Source organism: Lichenostomus cassidix, chromosome 10 (genome assembly GCF_008360975.1).
Source record: "Lichenostomus cassidix isolate B80296 chromosome 10, HeHo_3.0, whole genome shotgun sequence".
Classification (NCBI taxonomy): Eukaryota; Metazoa; Chordata; class Aves; order Passeriformes; family Meliphagidae; genus Lichenostomus; species Lichenostomus cassidix.
The window spans coordinates 16,927,308-16,949,956 of record NC_139491.1 but is presented as its reverse complement, the minus strand read 5'-3'; the positions used below and the strand labels follow the sequence as shown (position 1 = coordinate 16,949,956).

The window sequence follows — 22,649 nt, the reverse complement described above, 5'->3', positions numbered from 1 at the left end:
GTAAATGGGGATCTGCACACATTGCTCCCTAAGATAAACACCTGTGTCTTACATAATGTTTCTGTGGGTAAGGCAGGCAGAGAAAGGAGTTTAATTAAAAGGTGGGGAGTATGTTGCAAGAAATATGAAGTAACATGCCTACTGCCACATGAATGTGGCCTGGTGGTGGGTGAGCTTGGAAGGGATCTGCTTAGAGGAACAGCAAGGCAGGGAAAGGAGCTGCACTGCTTTGGATCATCACAGTGAGGGCAGAACAGCAGTGAGCCTTCCTGAGAGCCACTGAGTCTGGAAGGAGTGCCATGGGAGCACCCCCAGGAGAAGAAATGGGATTGCTTTTTGGAAAAAGCATGTAAGGGACAGAGACATTGTATGCACTCAGCAGACACTGTAACTGAGCATTCCCTCCTTATTGGCTGTGTTCTTTCTTGCAGACAGTCTGCAGGATAATTTATTTTGAAAGGACAAAAGCAAAAAAATTGTGCAATACTTTTATAATACAAGGTTTAAAAGTTAAGTGGACCTGAACTGCAGTAACATGGTTGACCACAGCCAGAGCTTAGCACCTTGAATATACTGCTCTTCTAAAATTGGGCATCACATCACAACCTCATCTTGTCTGATAATGTATATTGTGGATGCAGTATCTTCAACAGTGAATATGTCTCATACATTAGACCAGAATAAAAATAATTAATTAATACAAATATTTTGGCTGTGTGGTGATCTCATACATGTGGTCCTACTGTATCCAGGAGTGCAGGGTAGGAGTGGAAAAGCTGTGTAATGGGAGAAGCCTCTGCAACAGGAATACCAAGAAAGGGAGGAGGAGATGGTATCTTCATGGTGAATCTGACAGCACAGGTCTGGAAGCTCAGAGTATGGCTCTGGGTGAATGCGTGGACTGAACTACCCACTGGCCTCATGGCAAAAAAATGTTTGTTTGAGTCTTCTTTGTGAGCAGTTGTGAATGGTATTTCCAGACTTTAAAGTCCTTTGACTTGCTACATGTGTATAGAGGGTCATGGGTAAATATCCGGAAGTCTAAAAGAATACCTTATCCTGAATAATGTATTGATAATTTATATATGTAATTATTTGTTAAACAGCTTATTTTTGCAACTTTATAGAAAGCCTCTCTCTCAATAGAAAGGTTGATGTCTTAAAATTTTAATACTCCTTTTAGAGAGCCAACTGGTAAAAACTGAACATTGACAAGGTGACAGGAGTTGAACAACAGTGATAAGGAATACAAGAAGAATGAGATATCTTTTTAATTTGCCCCTATACATAATCTGTTTAATGAATTGGTTACCCTTAAATGTCATGATAATATGACTGCTGCATAACAATGTTCATATGCTCTTGGTGCAGTTTGTGATTGTAGAAATCACTCTGCAGAAACAAGGCCAAAATGTATCCCAGAACATAAATGTCATAATTTTTAAATTTGAGAGAAAAGCTAGTAACCTAATTATACAGGACAAACAGTGTGTCCTGTAAGGCTTACTCAAGTGAGAATTTCTGAAAAACATTTCTTCCATTGAAATTTTATTATAATACTAAAGACTAATTTTCTAGATTCTCTTCAGTTTTATTGTTTGTATTTTCACAAGATTTTACTGCGAGGAAAGAATTTAGAGACAGCAAATATCTGACTGTATTTGGCCTAGATTATGTGGTGTAAGCAGAAATTCTAATTACCAGAAAAGGAAACAGAGCCTGTGGAAGGAAAAGTCTAATTTTGTTGTTGTTTTGAAGTCCCCCAAAACAAAACAAAAAAAATGGAAATTAGTATCACAGTAAGTAGTGCCATTAATCACTAAGCATCATTATGGTAACGGAACAAATAGTTTTTCTAGTGTTCAATTAGCAGAAGAGCACTGTCACTTTGTAATGATAAAAGCAGAGAGATTTAGCTGTGGCATTCAGTTTCTGCAGTTACAATAAGAAATGATACTGTATTCAGTGGCTGCTATCAAATATACTTAGATAAAACCAGTAATTGCCATGCCAGCAAATCCAGATTTGATGCTTTACTTCTGGTGCTTCAGGCCCAGCAGGAAGGGCTGTCAGTTCCATCAGTCCTTGTTTTACCTCACAGACGCATTGCTTCCACTGGGTTGCAAAAGTAGTTCTCACTAGAGCTGTTACAATCATGGAAACACAGAGGGAAAGGAATTTGTTAATCCAATATAGAGAATATTCAGATTGTTGCTTTTCAGGTTGGCCTGGTGTGTGAGAGCACTTGAGTGGGAAATAGCATCCAAGGGGCACAGGGCAGTGGTGGGAGCTGTGGGTGGGTTGGGCAGTGTTGGGCTTTGCCCAGACCTCTGGATCAGCCAGTCAGCCCAAGCTGTGCCTCTGTCTCAGGTGAGGGCAGTGTGTTGAGTTCAGGCAGCAGATGAGTTCATGTTTGCTGGAATGGAACCCTGAAATTAAAGCCCAAATTATGTCAGGAAATGCTGTCATTCAAGAATCACCCCTGCTAATGGAGTTATGCAGAAATATGCTTTGGTTTGTTCTAGCTGGTCAACATTTTGTAGCATGATCTTGGTTTCTTCTAATTGACTTGGTCTAGTGACCTCTGCTGTTAAATTGTCTCTGTGTGTGATTTATAGAATTTTTTGCATACTACCTTTTGAATTGTAAACTTGCAGAAATCAGATATAGAAGACCCACTTTTAAACTGGTAGTTGGATTTTGGAAGATGCTGGCCCTGCACTAATAACATTGAATAATTAATGCAGAACCTCAGTCTTAATAAAAAATGTAAGAGCCAAAGTCCAGATCTCTGAGGCATTTTGGTTTTGCTGGGGCATCTTGGCATCACGCCATGGTTCTGCAGTGTGTTTTCTGCTTGCTGCAGTGTATGCTCAGTAAGCTCTTGATCAGACAGCCCCACCAAATTCTGCTCTGTTCAGTCTTACTTGAGCAATTCCAGATACCATAACCATTCTTGGATATTTACATAATTTTCAAAGGAATGTAGGTAAAAGTAAAGACATCAAAACCACATTCTTTCACTCTGAAGTGATGGTTCTGAATATATACAGAAATTGGTTTTAGAAGAGAAAACTTCTTAATTGTGCTTTCAGGGCAAAAAACCTGCTTCTCAAATGAGCTGCTTAATTCATGGGGACAGGTAAGAACTATGTTGCATGCAGTGTTACCAGCTGTAACACTAATGAAGATCCTGAACGAGCAGGGCTCCTCAAACAGCTTTTGCCCCTTGAAGCATTGCAAGAGGAATTCCAGAAGTTCAGATGTTGGTTGGCTGTTTGTCTGTAAAGGGAACATAATGTAAACTAAACCAGGATCCTATAACAGATAAGACTAAAGAAAACTGATGATTTATTAATATGGGAAAAGTCATTAATGATGCTTATTAAAGTTTTGGGTATCTTCAAATGAGGCTCTTCTGATACATTACTAATCAGGGTTGTTTTATTCTGAAGGCTTTTCTGCTCTTTGTTTTCATCAAAAGTGGTGTTCAGTTATCTTTAGATAAGACTTTGGTTTATTTGTTTGGTAACAATAAAAAATTTAAAAGCTTTATTATTCACAAGGTATTTAAAGAAAATATTCCACTGGATTACTAAACATCAAATGTAGTTTTCCTTTAAAACAGGAAAAGAATCAAGAACTGTATCAAGTGCTTTGAGATGGCAGACAAACACATGTTTTGAAGTTATTTCAGATGTTTTGTTTTGGTTTATATTCCCAAATAAGTCTTCCTGGTCTGTCATTCTGTCTTTGCAATCCCACCTTCATTAAGTCACCATGTCTTCCACATATCAAACATAAACTTCCCTTTCAAAATGCAGGCTAATCCCCTTCAATATTTAAATTACTCAGTTTCTCATCAACATCCGCCTTCACCAAGCCAGTGACTATTTTCAGAGCCTCATTTTGCTTATCAGGCAAGCCCTTTCATAATGTCCCATTATGCCATTAACAGGAGAGGAAATATCCTCGCAGGCAAGATTAGTGATGACTCCTTGTTTTCCTTCAGCTGCTTTTGTGACCTGTGCTCTGCTCCAAAGGGACCTGCAGGGAGGAGCAAGGCAGGAAAAGAGCTGTGATTGTCTCTTCTGAGGGGTGAAGGGTTAGAGTCTGCTACATTCTTGTAAAAGGGATACAACTTGGTTAAAGCCTTTTTACAGTTTGATTTCATTGTGAAGAACAATAATAAATTCTAGGAGTGTCCCACATATATAAGTATTTTACAAGTGTAGTTGTTAATATGAAATAGGAAATAGTGTGTGATGTAGTTCTTGGTCCTGCTGTTTGCTACCTGTCAGCACTGTGTAAAAAAGTGGTTTTGAAGTTGTTACTTATTTGAAAGCTGGGAAGGGAATTGTTTCAACTTCCTTTTTCTACATCTTTTTCTACACCGTGGAGGGGAAGGACTTTCTGAGCTTCACTCAGGACTCTTGTGTTGTACCTGTGGAGAAGGAATTAAGGAAATCCTAACTTCTTCTTAGCCTCTAAAGGCTGCTGATTCCCATCACTTGTTCTATGAAATGAAATTAGTTAAATTAAAAAATCTGTATGCTGCTATTAATGAATAATCTGCAGTGCATTGCTATATGCAGTCATTTCTAAATGCTTATCATTTAGATATTTTCTCATGGAATTCTTTGCAGTCTGTCACCTTACAGACTTTTTGGGGTGGAGTTTGTGCTTTAAACTTAGTCTGTTTACTTTTAGCCTGGAAAGGTTAATTGCATCCATGTGATAATAATAATTTGTTGTGTTGGTGAAGTTTTTGAGAAACTTGATGATGATGATGAACTAAATTGCCTTCTCTTCCTGGCTTTAAAAAAACAACAGAAAGACCCCCTGACTTCAGAGCTTCGACTCTTTTCAACTCTTCAACAATTTACAAGGTGTTGTGATATTAGTAGTGTCAGTATGGTTGGGGTCAAGATTGGTAACTCATTCCTCATATTTGTGTGCCTCATGGCCTCTCTGTGGAGGTTCAAAGTTAGTGTCTTCATCTGGTATATTCTACGTTGTTGGAACCAAAAGTATGAAATAAAGAATGTCATCCTTAGAGTGAAGGCATTTCTATTTAATTGGGTTGTAGTGGAGTTTGCAACAGAGTCAAAATATATTCAATAGCTCTGAGCTTTCTAATTCCACCTGCTTGTATTTCAAAATGCCTGCAAACTGTGTTTTTGATTCCCTTTTGATATCTATATTGTATGTTGATTGCAGTAGATCCTACTAGTGCTCCTGGATAACATCTTAATAGTTCTATTTGCTTTTAGAACCTTTACAGATGCAGAGACTCTCTGCAGAGATTCGCTGCCTTGTTTGGAGGAGACCCAGGGTGAAGGCATAGAGCCAGTAGGTAAGCATGTAAAAGATGATCCTTGGAAATTTGAGCTCTTCTTGGTTGTTTTTTTGTTTGGTTTTTTGTGTGTGTTTTTGTTTGGTTTTTTTTGGTTTTTGTTTTTAGTTTTTTGTAATGTAATTTTTATGTCTATTCTAGCAGGTTATGACTGACAATTTCTCAGGGCTCAGATAACGAAAGGCAAAATTAAAATAAAACTGAAGTAAGTCAGGGCAGCTGAAAAATTTTCAGGAGTTGTCTGTAAAGTTGCGTGGATTTAATAGTTTCTGCCAGTGGGGGTCTGTATTTCAGATGATGACTAGATAAAAATGAAAAATAGCTTGATCCCATTGAGAGTCATGCAGATTGTTGGATTACCTTTGGCATCACAGCCTGCTCACCAGCTGTGAATTGAGGAGGATTTGGTGTACAGTGTCATAACTAATAACTGGAGGCTTTAAAGGAATATGAGTGCTTTGGTCAGTTCTGTGTTGCATTAGAGCATGTGCATGCTGGTGTCATTTAACCCACCTGGAGTGGTGAGTGACTTGCCTGAGTGTCCTACTGTGTGGCTTAAAGGAAGTTTGCTAGCAGAACTTTCTGAGGTTCTTTGGAAGGTTTGCAGCCCTAAGGGAGCTCTCTGTTGCCTTGGTGAGGCTGCTACTGGTATCTAAATGTGCTCATTGAAACAGAATATTTGTTTTGGGAGAAAACTGAAGCAATGGGTACATAGATATCAGATCTATGTAGGAATCTTGCATGCAGGCTTTATACAGGTGTATAGATATATACCTGTATGGATACATAGTTACTTTTTAAAAGGCAGTTCTTTGATACACAGTAGGGTTCCTCCCAATAAGTGAACTGCCAGAAGTTTGCTAGCTGTATGTTTTGAGTGAGCAGGAAATAAATGTGGATGAATAAAGGTGATAGCAAACTTCTGTTTTCAAATTTTCAGGGTATCTAATTGAACTAGTTGAGCCATACGTTCTATATACAGGTTATTACTGAGGCTGTGATTCTGCAGAGTACTTGCTTGTGTGTTCATGAAGGCTCTGACCTATTTCTCTAAGAATTTATCTGGGACACTGGTTAATGCTCTCAGCTCCCTACCTGCTGCTCTCCCAGAGGTTGCTGCTGGCTGCAGTTCAGAGATGTAAGCTGGGCTGTAAACCAAGAAGGAATGCACATGCCATTCAGCCACTCCTGCAGAGGTGACCACAGCCTCTGCCACAAAGGTGAGGTGAACAGCTAAGGGTAGAAACCATTCCAGCTGTTCCATCATGGTTTTCCTGCAAACACAAGTCACACCTCATCCATTTAAATTATGCAGTTCCTTTATTGGTGTTTAGATACGTTTCTAAGTTGATGAATCAGGAGCTTACAATTTGTCTTTTATTTGACTTTGGGAATCTGTGGCACTACTTGTTATCCATTTAAATGAGAAGCAGTGTTTAACTTGGAAACATCACACTGCTATGCAGATGCTGAGTAGTGAAGTGAGGGCTGAATTTCAAAAAGTCCTCCCAAAAAATCTTCTGTGAGGAGGAAGTTCACTCTCTGGTTGCAGGGGGTCTACATTGTATATAAAGAGAAAAGAATGAGAATCTGATATTTTGTAGTTGTGCAGAACTGCCTTCCTCACTTTATAGTTGATACATTCTACAACCTCAGGAGTAAATTTATCTAATGAGGACCACAGGTGGTTCTGGAATTTTTTCCCCATTCCTTTCTGCCAAGGTATAGAAGCTCATTCCTGTGGAAGCAGTCCAGATTTTGGGTTTTCTAATGCCTGTGTAATTCCAGAGTACCCTTACTGTTGGCAACAAGCATTATATTGATTTAAAACCAGTGTGAAGTTAGAAGAGAACTCATCCATGCTGGTTTTATATTGATGGAATCAACAAAATAATTCATGTTGGAAAAGACCACTGGAGGGCAACTGGGACATCTTGCTGCTCACAGGAAGCCTTGTGGCTTTGTTCAGCTGAGTTTTGAAAACCTCCAGGGATGGAAATTACACAGCCTCTCAGTCCCTCTTCTTAGGCTGAGTCACCTACAGGAATTGTGAAATTCCTTTTCTTGATCCAGCAAGGATTTTCTTTGCTGTAGTTCATGTCCATTGCCTCTTGTTCTTCTGCTGTGTGCCTCTGAAAAAAATCTGTTGTCCTTGTAGCACCTGCTTCTGTCTGTGGCAAACTGCAGGTAGATTCATTCTTTGTCTTCTCCAGACTGGAGAAGCAAAGATCCTGCAGGGGTTTCTTGTACATGGTGTGTTCCAGACCCCTGACTGCCTGGGAGTCCCTCTTTTGGGCTTGTGCCAGTTTGTTTGTCAGGACTTCTCTCTTGCTCTGGGGCTTCCAAAGCTGCACACTGCTTCAGGTGTACCCTCAGGAGCACTGAGTAGGGGGAAATAATCACTTTCTTTGGTCTGCTGGCTATAATCTTGCCAGTGCAGCCAGGGGTGTAGTTAGCCTTCATCTACATTGGGACATCCAATTGACTCACAGCCAGCCTGTCCACCAGGCTCCACAGGGCTTTCAGCTGGCATCCAGTGCCTGCTGTGCCATGGAGTTATCCTACCCAGAGTGCAAGGCTTGGCTTCACCCTTGTCAGGCTTTCAGGTCATGCCAACCCATTCTTCCAGTGTGCTGAGGTCCATCCAGATGGCTGCCCTGCCTTTTGTCATGCTGGTCACTTCCTCAAGTGTGGTCATCACTGTAGTTGGTGAGGGTGCATTCTATTGGCCAGGACAGCAGTGCCATCATTGAACAGTGTCATTCTCACAAGTAACCCCTGAAGAATGTCACTTGGAATTGACTGTCAGCTAGACTTAGAATTGTTGACCACTGTTCTATTGACTACTTAGCCAGGTAATTTTTTATCCACCTGTTCCTCCAACTCCTGCTGGTTCAAACCTTCCAAGAATGCTGGGCTATGTAGAGCTTGTCAAAGACCTTGTTAAAGGTGAAGTAAGCAACATGCCACTGCTCTCACCATTGTCAGAGCCAGTCAACTCATCATGGAAGGCAATTGGGTTAGATTTACCAGGGCCAAGTCAAGTGTGTCCATTCTGGCTGGTCTTAGTCACCATTCTATAGCTCAGAATGGTTTCTAGGAGAGTTTGTTCTATAGCCTTTCCATGGACTGAGGTGAGGCTGATTAGCCCTTAGTTGTCTGAATCCTCTTTCTTCTGCTTTTTGGAGACAGGTGTTGCATTTGCCTTTTTTCTTATGGTGGGGACCTTACCAGACTGCTGTGCTTTTTCAAAAATGACAGAGAGCAGCCTTGCCATGGCTTTGACCTGGTTTCAGTGTCCATTCTGATCCTATCTGGTCCCATCAACTCTTTTGTATGTGTCCAGTTTGTGTCTGTGGTCCCTTCTTTGGTCTTCTGCTGCTGTAGGTAAAACATCTCAACTATTACTGGGCATGGAAACTCAGGAAGCCTGACCTTGCCAGTAAATTCTGAGGTGAAGAAGGCACTGATAGCATCAGCCCCTTCCATGTCCTGTGTCAGTGCGTTGCCCATGATATCACTGGTTTTCCTTTTGGCTGTCACTGAACCTGTAAAAGCCCTTCTTGTGACTTTTCACATTACTCACCAATTTCAATTCTGAGTTTTGGCTTTCCATTCCTGCATGCCTGGGCAATGTTTCTGTAGTGATGTTTCCTCCTGATTACACCCTCCACACGCTTTCATTTTGGTGCATCGTAATCAGTTTTAGAAGCGTCAGTATTGTTATGAAGCTTATTTTGTACTTGTCCTGGTGCACCACTCCCTCCACGTCAGCTTGGGGAGGCTTTCTTTGGAGGATATCTTATTTCTCTGATCCTCACTGGGAGAGGTTTACTGATGAGAAATACAGTATCTTTTATAACAATTAATAATTGCTCCCTTTTCCTCCAATGGAAAAAGTACAAGTTTCCATGAATTGAAGGATTTTTTTGTGTTTTGGGTAGTATGAAAAGATTTCCTCTATTTATTGCCTTTTCTAGAGAGGGTAAAATTATGTGTTGTGGAAAACTGGTAATATAGCAGAAAACCTTTTTCCTCCCCTAAGTGTGGCAAGGCAAGCAACAGGAGCAGGCTTCTGTATTTTATTAGAAGAATCACTATGATACTTTCAGGTTCACTTGGAATTCCAAAGTTCTGTACTTTTTTTTAATCTGTTTATTGGCACAGAGAGAGGTTTGACACTGATACCAAGATCTCAGACTCTAAGCAGTGTATACTCATCTCTAGCTTTTACTAAAAAGAAGTTAATCTGTCAGGCTCACAGGCATTTTGAAGAAAAGTAAAAAATAGTGTGTGAGAAGAGGAATGACACACTTGTGCTGTCAGCAGAATGTGATGGCGTCATAGCTGTGGAATCTTGGATGATGACTGTCTGTCAGGAATGCCTCCAGCAAAAAGCTGAATTCCTTCTCTCATCATTAGGGCAGGGTGATGTTTTGCAGCATCTGGCATATAATCAAGACACTGTTTTGTGAGTTAAATCTGATTCATTTTCAAGCAGAAGTTAAATTATTGGTTTAGTTCTTGCTTCGCAGGGCACATCTATGGAATATCACTTGGAGTTGCTCAGGTGGTGCAGCAGGGCCATTCCACCATCAGCCTGTCTGTTTGTTTATCTCTCTGAAAGGTGACCTTGGATCTTTTGCATTTTGTATGACTCTCAGAGCTGTTCTTCCATAAACATCTGAATTCATTTACATTCTCAAATCCTTTCTGGCAGTCACCAGAATACTTGCAGGTCAGATAGTGAACACAGAGGTTTCCTTAATTATATTAGCTTTAAGCTGTGGGATTAATGTATTTCTCTTGTCTTTGTTTTTTAACTACTACACAGTCTCCTTCATATATCCCAGAGGTCCAACAGTTTCAGCCAGACTGATTATTCATGGGAAGATAAAAAAAAAGGACTTGTTATTTGTTGTCTGTTTAAAGTAATTTTTGGTATCTGGGCTTGTACCATGTCAGAATTGTTCCATGGTACATGGTGGAAGGAACAAACTGCCTGTTAAAAATGCAAAATTTGTAATGTGTTTTATGTTGTGTATCATTTCAAACATAGAAAATATTTGAGTAACAAATGTACTTTTATAAATCAGTATTCACATGTAAATGATTCCTAAGTTTAGGATTGTATTGTAAAAGATTAGTTGAAAACTGCATGTCTTTTAAGTGGTTCTTAACTACTTTTTTCAGCCTGTAAAGTTTCTTATTGAAAATTTACACCTTAGTGGTTAAACTGCACACCTAAAATCCCAGGTATTTAGATCAGCTTTTCTTAAAACAGTTCCCAAGATGAGCTGCAGTACAATCACCCTGTTATAACTTATGTATGAGACTACCCCAAGCCATCTCTTCCTTCAGCAGTGAAGACAGTGAAACATGGAAAATGTAGTCTGATCATGGAGTTTTTGGCCTTGGAGGAGAGCAACATGGGGGAAAAAATGTACTTCAAGAGTCTCGAACAGTGACAGTCAAATTTTTGCTACCTGAGTAAACTCTCTGCTCTTTTTGTTTTATCTGACAATATAGTCTTCTTTAAGCAGAAACCTTTTCTCAACATCTTTCAGTGAATTCATAGGAAGGACATGAGCCAAGGTCACATAGTGGTGGATGGAAAAGCATGTTGGGTATGAAGTACAATGCAGGTAGCAGGAGTTAGTGGAAGAAGGAGGAAAGGAGCAAATACTACTCTTTGCTTGCATACAGGGAACTTTCAGTGGCATCAAAGTGCTTTGAGCTGGAATGCTGGGTTTTTTCCTTGTACCCTCTGTAAAGCTACAGCTGTATAATGTACCAATGCTAACTGTGTATTTATAGGGGTTTCATTCTGATTTCCACTTTGGTTTCAGGAGGTACTGAGTTCACTTCCAGCCCAGACATTGCAGTTCAACTTTCAGCTGCTACTGAGGCAGAGCACCTATTTTGCTTCTCCCAAAGTTTATAATTGATGCATTCAGTATTTAGCCAGACATTCCTTCCCAGGCTCTTTCTGAGAGGTTTGAGCCTTCTGCTCAAAATCCCTCTGCAAAGAGGAACAGAGGAACATATTGTTCATGTTCAGTTGTTTTACTAACTCTATGGGACAGACTAATTACATTTTTAGAATTAGTTGGCTTATCGAGATTTTAGAACTATTTTGAGATTTAAGTTCTGCCTGCAAAACCATGCAAAAGCAGACACTGAATTTGCATTCATGTTTATATGTGTTTGCACTGTATCTTGAGTATTTTTAAGGTGATACAGAGTCCCTGAAACTGACTCTGTTCTTAGTCTTTGGTATGAATCAAAGATGCCTTTTTAACATCAGAAAAACCTGCATAAGGAAAACAAAAGGAAATTCAGTTTTAAAGTACATTTTCAGTTTCTATGTATAAATATTTCAGGGATTTGATTGAGTTTCATTCTTCTCTGGGAGCTGTGCTGTTACCTCGTGCATATCTGAAGTAAAAAGACTCTATTAATACAACTTCTGTAATGTTATTGTAGGAATGTTGTTAGTATTTTCAGTTTCCTTCAAGAGGGGTACTCTTTATTCAGGAGCATTTTTAATACATGGACCAGAGTGTTGTCTTTTAGCTCTGTATGGTACGATTTTGTTTTGAACAGAGCAGTCATCCACCTGTGTCCAAGCACATCTGCAATCTCTGACACCTTTGTTGTTTTGGAAGCCAGGACATCTATATATAGATTTTTTTTCATCTAGGCTTTGGTGTGTCACTGCAAACAATAAACAATTAAATTAACAATAGCTTCTGTCTCTGACAGGTCTTGCCTCTCATCCTTTTCACACGTGCGTTGGGGTTAAGTGCAGAAACACCTGCTTTGCCTTCTCAACTCATAAAGTATTTATTGGCTCTACTGCTTACAGTTTGATAAAGTCAGTCTATTACCTAAAATCCTTCAGAGCTGCTTGTTTTCTAAACCTTCTGGATTTATGATGCCCTTTCTCCTCTGACCTAAGCACAGTTCCACACCTATGTTTTGAAAATCATTATGTGCAATTTACATGCAAGAAAATGAAGGCACGTGGAGATGAAGCAGCTTTATTTGTACTTATTGTTGTCATTAGCACCTTCTGTTTGTCAAGAGAACAATGCAAATCTGCCAGCCAGGAGCAGGAATGGAATGAAATACTTGTGAGCTTACAGTAGTTTGCTGTGCCTCTGGCTCTTGGTGCAGACTGCAAGCCTGGCTTGAGGGAGGCTGCAAGTGTGTTCTGAAGAGCTGATGTGGATCCAGCTATGGCTGATGTGTTCATATATTGCCAAAAGTGCTCAGAGAGGCACTTGCCAGACCCTCTGAAGCAACTAGAATAGTATTGGAGAGGGATGTGATGCGTGTTTACTTTTGAACACTCCAGAACTGCTCATTTTCAGCCACTGAGGTGCCAGGAAACAGCACAGATACTAATTGAGTTTGCTTTACAGTTTTTGTTTTTTGTAAGTGTAGTAAAAGACAATTATGCTTATTAATTTGTATCCAGGACTTCAAAAAGTACTGTTTTCTGTTACTCTTAATTCTGACAAACCCAAGCACTTTGGTCTGAAATTTTTTGCCAGCTCACTGTAAAATATATTTTTTTTATGTCTATGCTAAAAATATTGCTTCATTTATGGAAGTAAATCTAAGGGAAACAAAAATGTTGTTCTTAAAATGTTATTGTACTATTTTATTCATAAGAATGGGAACGGTTTGACAGGGGAGTCATGGGACAGTTTGTGCTTTCCTTGTGGGAATTCACCTGAATTTTGGCAACTGACAACCCGTAGATTCTCTAAGGAGTGTATTCATGCTCAGCCACTTGCAGGGTTTGTGAGAGCCAAGGAGAGTCTTTGAGACAGACATTTCTTGTGAATGCCAGGAACTTCCCCTGTCCTTGGCAGCAGTGGTGAGAGCCAAGTGACATTTGTTGGTGCTCTGTGTCTTTGTCCTGTCAAGGAAGGGGAGAAAAAATACAAGGAGAAAAAAGTGAGTGGTGTAAAGACAGGGTGAGGAAGACAAGAGCAGAAGATGGAGAATGGAAACTGGGCGAGACAGGAGTGAATGGAATGGACACTCACATTAGAACAGGGGGCAGATGACCAAGGGAGAACCTGTGGGAATTAGTGAGGAACAGGGACAGCATGAGGGAGAGTAGCTGGAGGGGCAGGCAGGAGGGAAGAGTTATACCAAGCAAGAGGAGTTTGGATATTGAACAGGGGTGGATGTGTCATATCTTTTGGATAAAGAGATAGCCTTCTGATTCACCAGCTACTCCATTGGCACAAGGGGGAGTGCAGAGCTGAATATGGACAAACAGATTCTTCTGGAACTGGTGTTGTGCCTGTAGCACACAGATCATCAACTTAATTCCACATGGCACTTCTATTTAAGGTGCAGAACAAAGTATAAGAAATAAAGGTTTCTCTTTCTACATTGTATATTTGATAGTAAGAAATTGGAAAACCCTTCTCTCAAAAGTGCCAGAGTTGTGCTTAGTCCTGTGGTCTTTATTCAATCTTCTTGTCTTCTGGTACACAGTCCCATGATATTTTTCAATTATAGATTACTTTGACAATGGTGCTTTGCCTTCCAGAGTCCCTGTGGACTTCTTTTGCTGATGGCAGAGTCAGACTGAGAATAGATAACTCATGCCCACAGACTCCCATAACAGTTCATCAGATGTTCAAGGAGAGCCTGGAAAAATATGGATCCCTTAATGCTTTGGCCAGCAAAAAGAATGGAAAATGGGAGAAAATAACGTTTTCAGAATACTATTGCCTCTCTAGGAAAGCAGCCAAGAGCTTCTTGAAGGTAAGTACAGGAAACAAAACCAATTCCTTTAATCCTTTTGTCTCCTTTAAAAAACTCAAAAACCAAATAAACAAAACAAAACAAAAGAAACCAGCTCCAAAACACACAATATAAGAGGCTTTTTCCATCGCTTGAAGATCAGTAGTCATATTCTTTATTGAAATGATAATGATGAAAATGAGTTTTGGTCAAAGAGATAACAGTGCTGTCAGGGAACCTTGACTGCAAGTGGGGAGCTGCTGTGTTGCACTGTCTTGCTGGGACATGGGTGCAGAGCTCAGCAGGAGGGCCTGAGATTAATAAAGAAAAATAGGGGGAAAATACTATCGTCAATTTGGGGAGGTAAAGTCAGTCTTCAAATACTAGTAATATTAGTACTCATTATGCTCTTGTTCATATTGACATGTTCTGGGGTTTGGACCTTTCTGGGCAGCAGAGTTCAACCAGACAGGAGAAGGTAGTGGAAAATCCACATCCTGTTAATTGCTGGTAAATAGCGGGTTTGCTATGGACACCAAATCATGCTTTCACATGCCTTGTCAATATGTAATAATAAATCTAAAGTTTCCATGGTTTGTATTTGTGTGTATGTTTCTCTCTAGTGTGCTTATATTATATAACCTTATGCATGTTGTTTTTAAGCTTGGTCTTGAACGATTCCATAGTGTAGGAATCCTTGGATTTAATTCTCCAGAATGGTTCATCTCAGCTGTTGGAGCTGTTTTTGCAGGGTAAGATATTTTTGGGAGCTTGATTTTGAGGGGGATTTGGGGATTTCTGTTTTGCTAGGTCTGGAAATAGAGCAAATCAGTATTTTGTGTCATATCTTGAAAGCTGTGTTGCTACTGATTAACATGTTCAGCGTCCTACTGGAGTCTCATATCCCAGATAGTCCACAGTCATAAATGGATCCTGTTTGCTATTGGCTTATCTGTGACAGTCAAATAGAAGCTGTTGTGCAGGATCTTATCAATGGAAGATGGGGGAAACAGATGAGAATCACAGTTTTATATTGATATTTGTCTAAAGCAAGATATGTTCAAGCAGATGAAGTAACATATGAATTTTTATTAGCCTGATTTCCTCTGCCCTGATAGCTGTTTATGCAATTTGAATTGTACTTCTTAAGCTGTTCTGTACCAATGAAATCCAGATTGGTACCTGTGTAAATCTTGAACAGAAGGAGGACATGGTGGGGATATTTTTGCCAATTCCTGAGCTAAATCTTGTGTAACCTTAAGTGGGTTAAAACACTGAATTCTAGCCTACAGCATCTTCTGCTGAATAGAGTTCAGAGATTAATTTTTGCAATGTGCATATATATTTGAATATGTGAAACAAACATGAGAGCTGTGCTACTGTTTGCTTCCACAACTTCATATTCTTTCAGCTTTCATCTGATCCTTGATTATTATTCTCTTTGGATACTAAGTGCATTTATATGTGTATCTGTATATAAATACATGTTTTTATGTATATAATTATTTTGATGCAGAGGAATTGTCACAGGGATATATACAACCAATTCTCCAGAGGCCTGTCACTACATTGCTCATGACAGCAAAACTGATGTCATGGTTGTGGAAAATCAGAAACAGCTGGACAAGATAATGCAGGTATGAGGTGGCTGAATGGTTACTGAAAAGTCACAATTTTTTCATTTCTTGGTGCTGTATTGGTCCCTAATACCATATACCATATGATATGGTATATGGTTTCATGCTATGGTATGCCATATACCATATCATGAAACCTTTCTTTGTGAAGTGGTGTTACTCAGAAATCTGTTATCTGGTGTTACAGCTCATGGGTGGCTCTGAGCCTCTGCAGTGTCTGAGGCTCCAGCAGAGAGCTCACTGGATGGTTCACTGCAGGTTAACTGAGAAAATCCCACATTTTCATCCCATAGTTTTATTGTCACCACCTGGTTCTGTTTGGAAAAGCACAGTCCACTTGAATGGAAGAGATTAGGCTGATGCAGGTTTGTAAAGGCCTGCTATTTAAATATTGGGGATGTCAGTGTTCAGAATTTCCTTTCTCCAAGCTATCATCTTTTCCTGCTTTTAATATCAGCCATTCAGGCTCTTGAGTTTCCTGCACTTTGGTAACATCATGGTTAACATGAGATAGACCTTAGTGAGGAAGGAGGAGCCTCTATAAGTGAACAGTCTCAATTTTGACAAAACGCTTGGGCAGCTGGAACTGCCTTTCAGCAAGAGTGCCAGATGGAAAGACCAATTTGATCGAAAGATGGCTTGGGAAAGGAGCACAGGCAGCTCCCTGGGAAGGGCTTGTCTGTCTGTCAGATATTGAGGGAGGCCTGTGGCCTCATCAGACTTGCACCAAATGGCACCATTTGCTGAAGCAGGAGGGCCCTTGATGGAGTTTTCTGCCAAAACCACATACCTGCCAGAGAGAAAATGTGCAATGGATTTTCTCAAATGTATTTCATAGAAGTTATACATTAATTACTTTGTATTGTATAGTTTTGTTTTATATACAATATGGAAGAAGAGAGATTTTTGTAAGTATTCTGTAAAACATACAATCAGATGAGCCTTATTACAGTATCATTGACACAATCCTAGGTTATGCTGTTGTGAACAGGGAAAGAAGAATCTAAATGGAAGAACTCAAGGGGTTTGGTTTTGAAACCCCTCAATAGGGTTTTCATATACACTATGTATAAAAAGAGCTTTGACCATCACTGCTTTATCCAGCTGAGGGTTTTTTAAACCTTTTTTTCTGGAACCCAAGACTGAAGTAATAACATAACATAACATTTCAGTTGCTATCCTTCTAATAATATATACATAATGGCTACCATCAAGCCACTGCTTTTGTATTGGCACAGATTCAGTTCAAAATGTGATCAATTGAAAGGCATCTGTGAGGCACAGGGTCCCATGGAGTTCAGTGAAATCAATGCTTTCTGCAGGCCCTGCAAAGCACACAAAGAGCTGCTGAAAGCAGCAGCCACTGCTGTCTGCCTGTAAGCCTGCAGCTTTGTGTTTTTATTTATCCTTACAATGTGCATAGAGCTTCCTTTTCTTTTTTCCTTAAGGGAGTAGAACTTTTTTTAGCACTTGAATGTCAGGTTTTGTTGAGGGACTTTGTCTCTATTGGTAATCACAGACAGGGTCAGCTTCTAGCTTGACCTGCACTGTTCCTTGATGTGTCCTTTGTGCATTATGAGAAAGGATGCTGAGGAGCTATTTCTGGTGTATTTTTAATTTTTTAAGCCTTTTGACTGAAAGCAGATTTCCTAGAGCAGACTGTGTAGTCTGTGTAGTTTCCTCCTCCTTCCTCCTGCCTCTAGTTGAGCTAGTTGGTGAGGAGTTTAGGGGAGACTATTTGGGGGTGGAGGAAAACAGGAGGCTATTTGTGCCTGTCAGGCCATTACAGTTTTGGCAGCATCAGCATGGAAAAAAAGCCCACAGAAGGTATGAATAATAAATAATAACTTTGTTTTACAAAACCCAACAGATCTGGAATCGCCTGCCCCACTTGAAGGCTGTGGTGCTATATAAGGACTCCATTGCAGAGAAACATCCCAATTTGTACACGGTGAGTAAATACTAGAACAGAGTTAGGCATAACCAAATAATATATGGGGTTATACCCATGAGTTACCAGTTAATACATGGGGTATTATTTCTTTGATAAATTTCCACTGTGAATGTCTGCCATTTAGAATCCACTGCTGTGTTCCAGCAAACACATTCAAAAGCTTCATCATCTTTTTCTGTTTAATTTACCTTTGTTACTTCACATTTTAAAAAATGCTACCTTGCTTAATTCTCTGCCTTGTGTCTTCCTGATCTTTAACTTCACTGGGTTGTTGAAGCACCTGTAGGTTTTAGGTGGGAATGTGTACACTCAAATGGTTAAAAATAAAAGTTGTCCCCAGGTGCCTGTGAATTTAGTTTGGTTTTTTTTTTAATCCAGTATTTCAACTGGACTAGAGATTGTCACATATTAAGCTGAAAAACTTCAATGCAGAAAAAATATGTTGGAGAGTAATACAATGTGTCAGTATATAAAAATACAATGAAGCATAGAAATACTTTAAAATACCTGCAGTTTTGATAATATGATAAGAAAAAAAGTCTTCTGTGCTTTTTTTTCATATCTTGCATGTAACTTAATAAACTGTTAGTGTTTCAATACTGTACATACTGGTATATAGCATGCCTTGCATCTTGTACAATAAAAAAGTTAACACAAAGATGATCTTACTATTTATATTTCTTCATAAAAAGTTTAAGTGCTAGCATTTAATTCTTGAACAACTTGCACTTACTGAAATCTAAATGCCTGAGAATTGCTATATCTTTAAACACTGGTTCAGTGTTCAGGTGTCATGTTGGTCACTTTCTCAGAGGAGCAGGGGAGCTGTGAGTGTGACAGTTGCCACAGTTTATGTCATCTAAAGGGAAAATTAGAGATCAGATCACCAAAGGCAGAAATGTTGTTGATGAGGTGTGATGTAGAGCAAACCACCTAATCCACATGGCATTTGATAAAAGGGATTTGTGATGTGTAATGAGTGGCTGCAGGGGCAGAGCTGGCTGAGCAGTGCATGTTTCCAGAAGGCAAATGCAAAGTCAGGAGTGTGGTGTGACTGTTTCTGTACCTTCCACACTCACTGGGATGCCAACACCATCTGTTGCAGGTGCTGTTCAGTAAACAAAGCCTAGGCAACAGATTCTCTGTGATCAATGCCTTCCACTGTGAGAATACAGTAGGGTCAGGAGAACAGAAACAACTTCTTAGTGACATACAAACAATTACATCCTTGACACCACCAGGCTTTCCAGGAGCTTGTGAAATTGATGCAGTCACATTCTGTGGGAAGGGATAGAATATGACATATCCTCCGCTTGCTACAGGGCTGTGCAGTGCCTCTCTTTTCAGAGATGTAATTTGTTGGAAGAAAGTATAAAACAGATGAATAATCCTTAGGACAGCCTTGCTACTCAAGAAAAGGAAGTTAAGGTGCCACAGAGACTGACTGTTGTAATCTTAGTAGCCCAGTGGCAATGCCAGTGGTATGAAAGAAGCAATGAGCTAGCCTCCAGCAGAGTCTCTCCTTTTTTACCTCTGTCTTTCTCATCATCCCCATTACTGCTTTGTGATCCTAGATGTAACTCCAAGAAATTGCTGAAAAATTATGGTGCTGTCCCTTGCATTTAAATAACACAGTTCTTTAGCACAGTATGAATCACATGATTGCAATGGGAAACTCACTGTTTGGTTATCAATTTTTTTTTAAAATACTGTGATACCCTAGTTTTCAATTAGCATTGAAATCAATGGTACACTTGGCAGCACATCAGGGGTGTGCAACAGAAGTACCTGGGAGCAGCCAATATAATACAGAGGATCAGGTTCAGGATTCTTCTGGGCCAATTTTTGTGGCAAGAAAGTCCAATGGCATACAAGTTTTATCTCACTCTACAATGAGCCAAATTTGAATGGAGGTTGTGACCAGCATCATATGCTGTTTCTTATAAAACAGCACATAATTTGAGCAAACATTCAGACATCTAGATAATGATGCTTTTGCAAAGAAGCTTTCATTCAATTGCTTTATAGTTATATAGTATACACTGAATTATAGATGAGCTGTCACAAGTGTGCTCTTAAAAATGATGCATCCAGATTCCTTTAAGTAAGACTCAAAATCATTCTTACAGTGTGAGATAGTAACAGGATTTTAGCCTCCATGACTTATTGGTAATACCTACGTTGGAGGAGGAACAGTATTACTATTCCCTTCTTAGACATTGAAAAGCCTCATGGCAGCACAATTTTAGATAGTCTGTTTGCAATCTATGGATTAAGTTCTAAGGCAGACATGTTTCTTACATAGCCAAGGTCTGGGGAAACTCTTTTTGGACACATGTTCAGAACAAGACACTGAAATGTTCTAACATTTTTGACACAGGAAAGATGCGGTACTGAGTCAATTTGTAAGAAGCCACTTGATATCCTGTATGCTCTGTTCCATGTTCTAGATGGAGGAGTTTCTGGAGCTGGGAGGTGACATCTCTGACAGTACTTTGGATGACATTATTGACTCACAAAAGCCAAATCAGTGCTGTGTTCTGATATACACCTCCGGAACAACTGGGAAGCCAAAAGGAGCCATGCTGAGTCATGACAATGTAGGTACTTCAGGCTCTTCCTTTAGCAGAGAAACAGCAAAGTGTGAGGATATTTATTCCTGTGGTTTCAAATGGCTGGTACATCCCAGAGCCCTAAATGCTTTTGCTTTTACAGCATGGATAGTGTACTGCAAAGCAATGTCCAAAGTGCAGTCAGCTGTTTCTGGTAAAGCATAAGAGAGGTAAAGAATGAAACTCCATTCAAAAATGTCTTTTTATATATATATATATAATTATATAAATGTAATTCACAGATTGCCATAAAGTCTCTCAGGCAATGTCATAGGTCACTGTAAAATGAACAAATCATATACATCAGCCAGCTACTATCAAAACAGCCTGATGGACTGCTTTTGCATATTTTATTAAAACTGGGGGTGGATGTGTGAGTTTTTTACTTTGGTGGGTTTTTTTCCTGGGCTTGTGTGCAGGTTTCTATGTTTGCCACTGGAGGATAACACAGCTCCAGTGCTCAGTGCTGGTACTTGCAGTAGCCCTACCTGCATTGCTGCAAACAAAAAATTGCCAGTCACAGAGAAAAGCAGTTGTTTGCTAAAAGGACTTTCCACAGAGGTTTACTAGGAAGGATTCGAAGTGTGGTTGGTGACTGAGCAGGAATGGAAGGTGGTAGGGAGCCTTTCTTAATACATAATGAATCTGTGAAAGGGCTGGTTTAAGTCATGGCCTCACCCCTTATAATAAAGCAGAATTATTGCAGACATGCACACTGTGAACAGCAATTCACCCAAATGTAGGGAATTAGTACAGTAGTACCTGGAAGCAGACCATAATGAACTTGGGAGACAAAAACACTGATCTGATGTTGCAGATCTATGCTCTTCCCTCTCAAAGGAGTCTGGTGTCATTTCCATGCCAGCTGCCAAACTATTCTTGGCTGCTGATCACAAACAGGCTATTTTTATGTTGACAAACAGTGGAAAGCATGCCATGCCTGTAGCTCTGCTGCTGCCTTCTTTAGTCAAAGATGTTTGCCACTGTTCATATGCAAAACCAATGCTGAATCAGTCCTATGTGACCCACACAGATCTGCTGTGAGTGTGCCTGTGAGGCTTGGAGTACAAGCAGTGAGTACAGACACATCTTAATGACATCCCATTCTTCCTACTAGTAAGTCTCCCAGAGTCACTTACTTGTCCAGTGCTGCCACCTGAACTTGGAGTGGCCTTGCCTGGCTGCACACTGCTCCTTAAAACCCTCTCTTGAGAATCTCTATTTCCTTAGTCCAAGCCTACACTTGTACCTTCTAATTTATTTCAAAGGAGCTGGCAGGAACAGACTGTGATAACAGGTGTACACGTGATCTGTGTCTGTACTCAGTTATCTTGAATACTCTGATTCCTGTATCCTGCACTACCCAGTTTAGATTACAGACTCCTCTGAGAAAGAGCTGTTTCTTTTTGTTGCTTGGGGTTTTCTGGTTTGCTTAGGGTTTGGTTGTTTTGGGGTTTTTTTGGGGGGGGTTGTTTGTTTTGGTTTTTATTTTTGTGCACATATATCTTTTCCGTTGCCTCTCACACCATCACATATGTTTATGGGTCTTCCATACGCTGAGTTCTGATAATGAAGATATGCATATTTAGCATCCACAAACTGTATTTTCTGAGATCAAGTGGAAAATGAGAAGGAGAGGGAAACATCCTTCAGCTTCACTAAGAAGCTGAGCAACACAGCTTCAAAACTATCCATGTATGTGCTGCCTCTCAAGAGAGGGGTGTGCGTATGTGTCACTTGGGAACCACTGCAGTGAATATCCCAGAGGCTTTCAGAAGAGCAGAGTACAGCTGCTGTCTTCCTCCTTAGTGCTTAATCAGGGGATGATCTGTACAAGACAGTGAGCTTGTTGCTGATGCTGAATTGCGCCTTGATCACTGAGTATTTATTTTTCTTTTTCTAACTCACAGGTACAGCACTGGTGGAAGGTGCCAGTTCAATAGAAAGTCTATAGAGCAGGAGAGCTAGAAAGAAGGGGACAGATAATTTGTTTGTTGTCCATCCAGCCCATGGCTGCCTGGCTCAGTGTGTCACTAGGGCATGGGGAGCTGGTAGCATTCATAGCCCAGTCAGGCAACACAAATCCTGTATTTACTTATGTTACCTGCACTTCTATATTGCTGCAAAGGTCATCTGGCTTTCAGCAGTGTCCCCTGGGAGCTGACAGTCTGGTGTGTTGTCAATATTGCAATGTCCTCAGCAATTTCTGTGAGCACAGATTTTTCAGTTTCATTAGTATAGCAAGAGGATCCTTAGCTCATATCAAAGGGAAAAAAAGGGAAAAAAACCCCAAACCCAAACCCCCATCATACCTAATG

General features: G+C 40.0%; 1 protein-coding gene across 4 annotated transcripts in view; it reads left to right on the top strand.

Moving 5' to 3' along the window:
• ACSBG1 (acyl-CoA synthetase bubblegum family member 1) overlaps positions 1-22,649 on the top strand; it is a 48,798-nt gene that overhangs the window by 10,317 nt on the left and 15,832 nt on the right. For all 4 annotated transcript variants that reach the window (XM_085070907.1, XM_085070908.1, XM_085070906.1 and 1 more), the window contains 6 exons: positions 5,274-5,356; positions 13,932-14,149; positions 14,792-14,880; positions 15,645-15,765; positions 17,636-17,716; positions 20,170-20,319. In XM_085070907.1, the coding sequence (XP_084927033.1) occupies positions 14,018-14,149; positions 14,792-14,880; positions 15,645-15,765; positions 17,636-17,716; positions 20,170-20,319 (573 nt within the window). In that variant the 5' untranslated portion in view covers positions 5,274-5,356; positions 13,932-14,017. The remainder of the gene's footprint in view (positions 1-5,273; positions 5,357-13,931; positions 14,150-14,791; positions 14,881-15,644; positions 15,766-17,635; positions 17,717-20,169; positions 20,320-22,649) is intronic.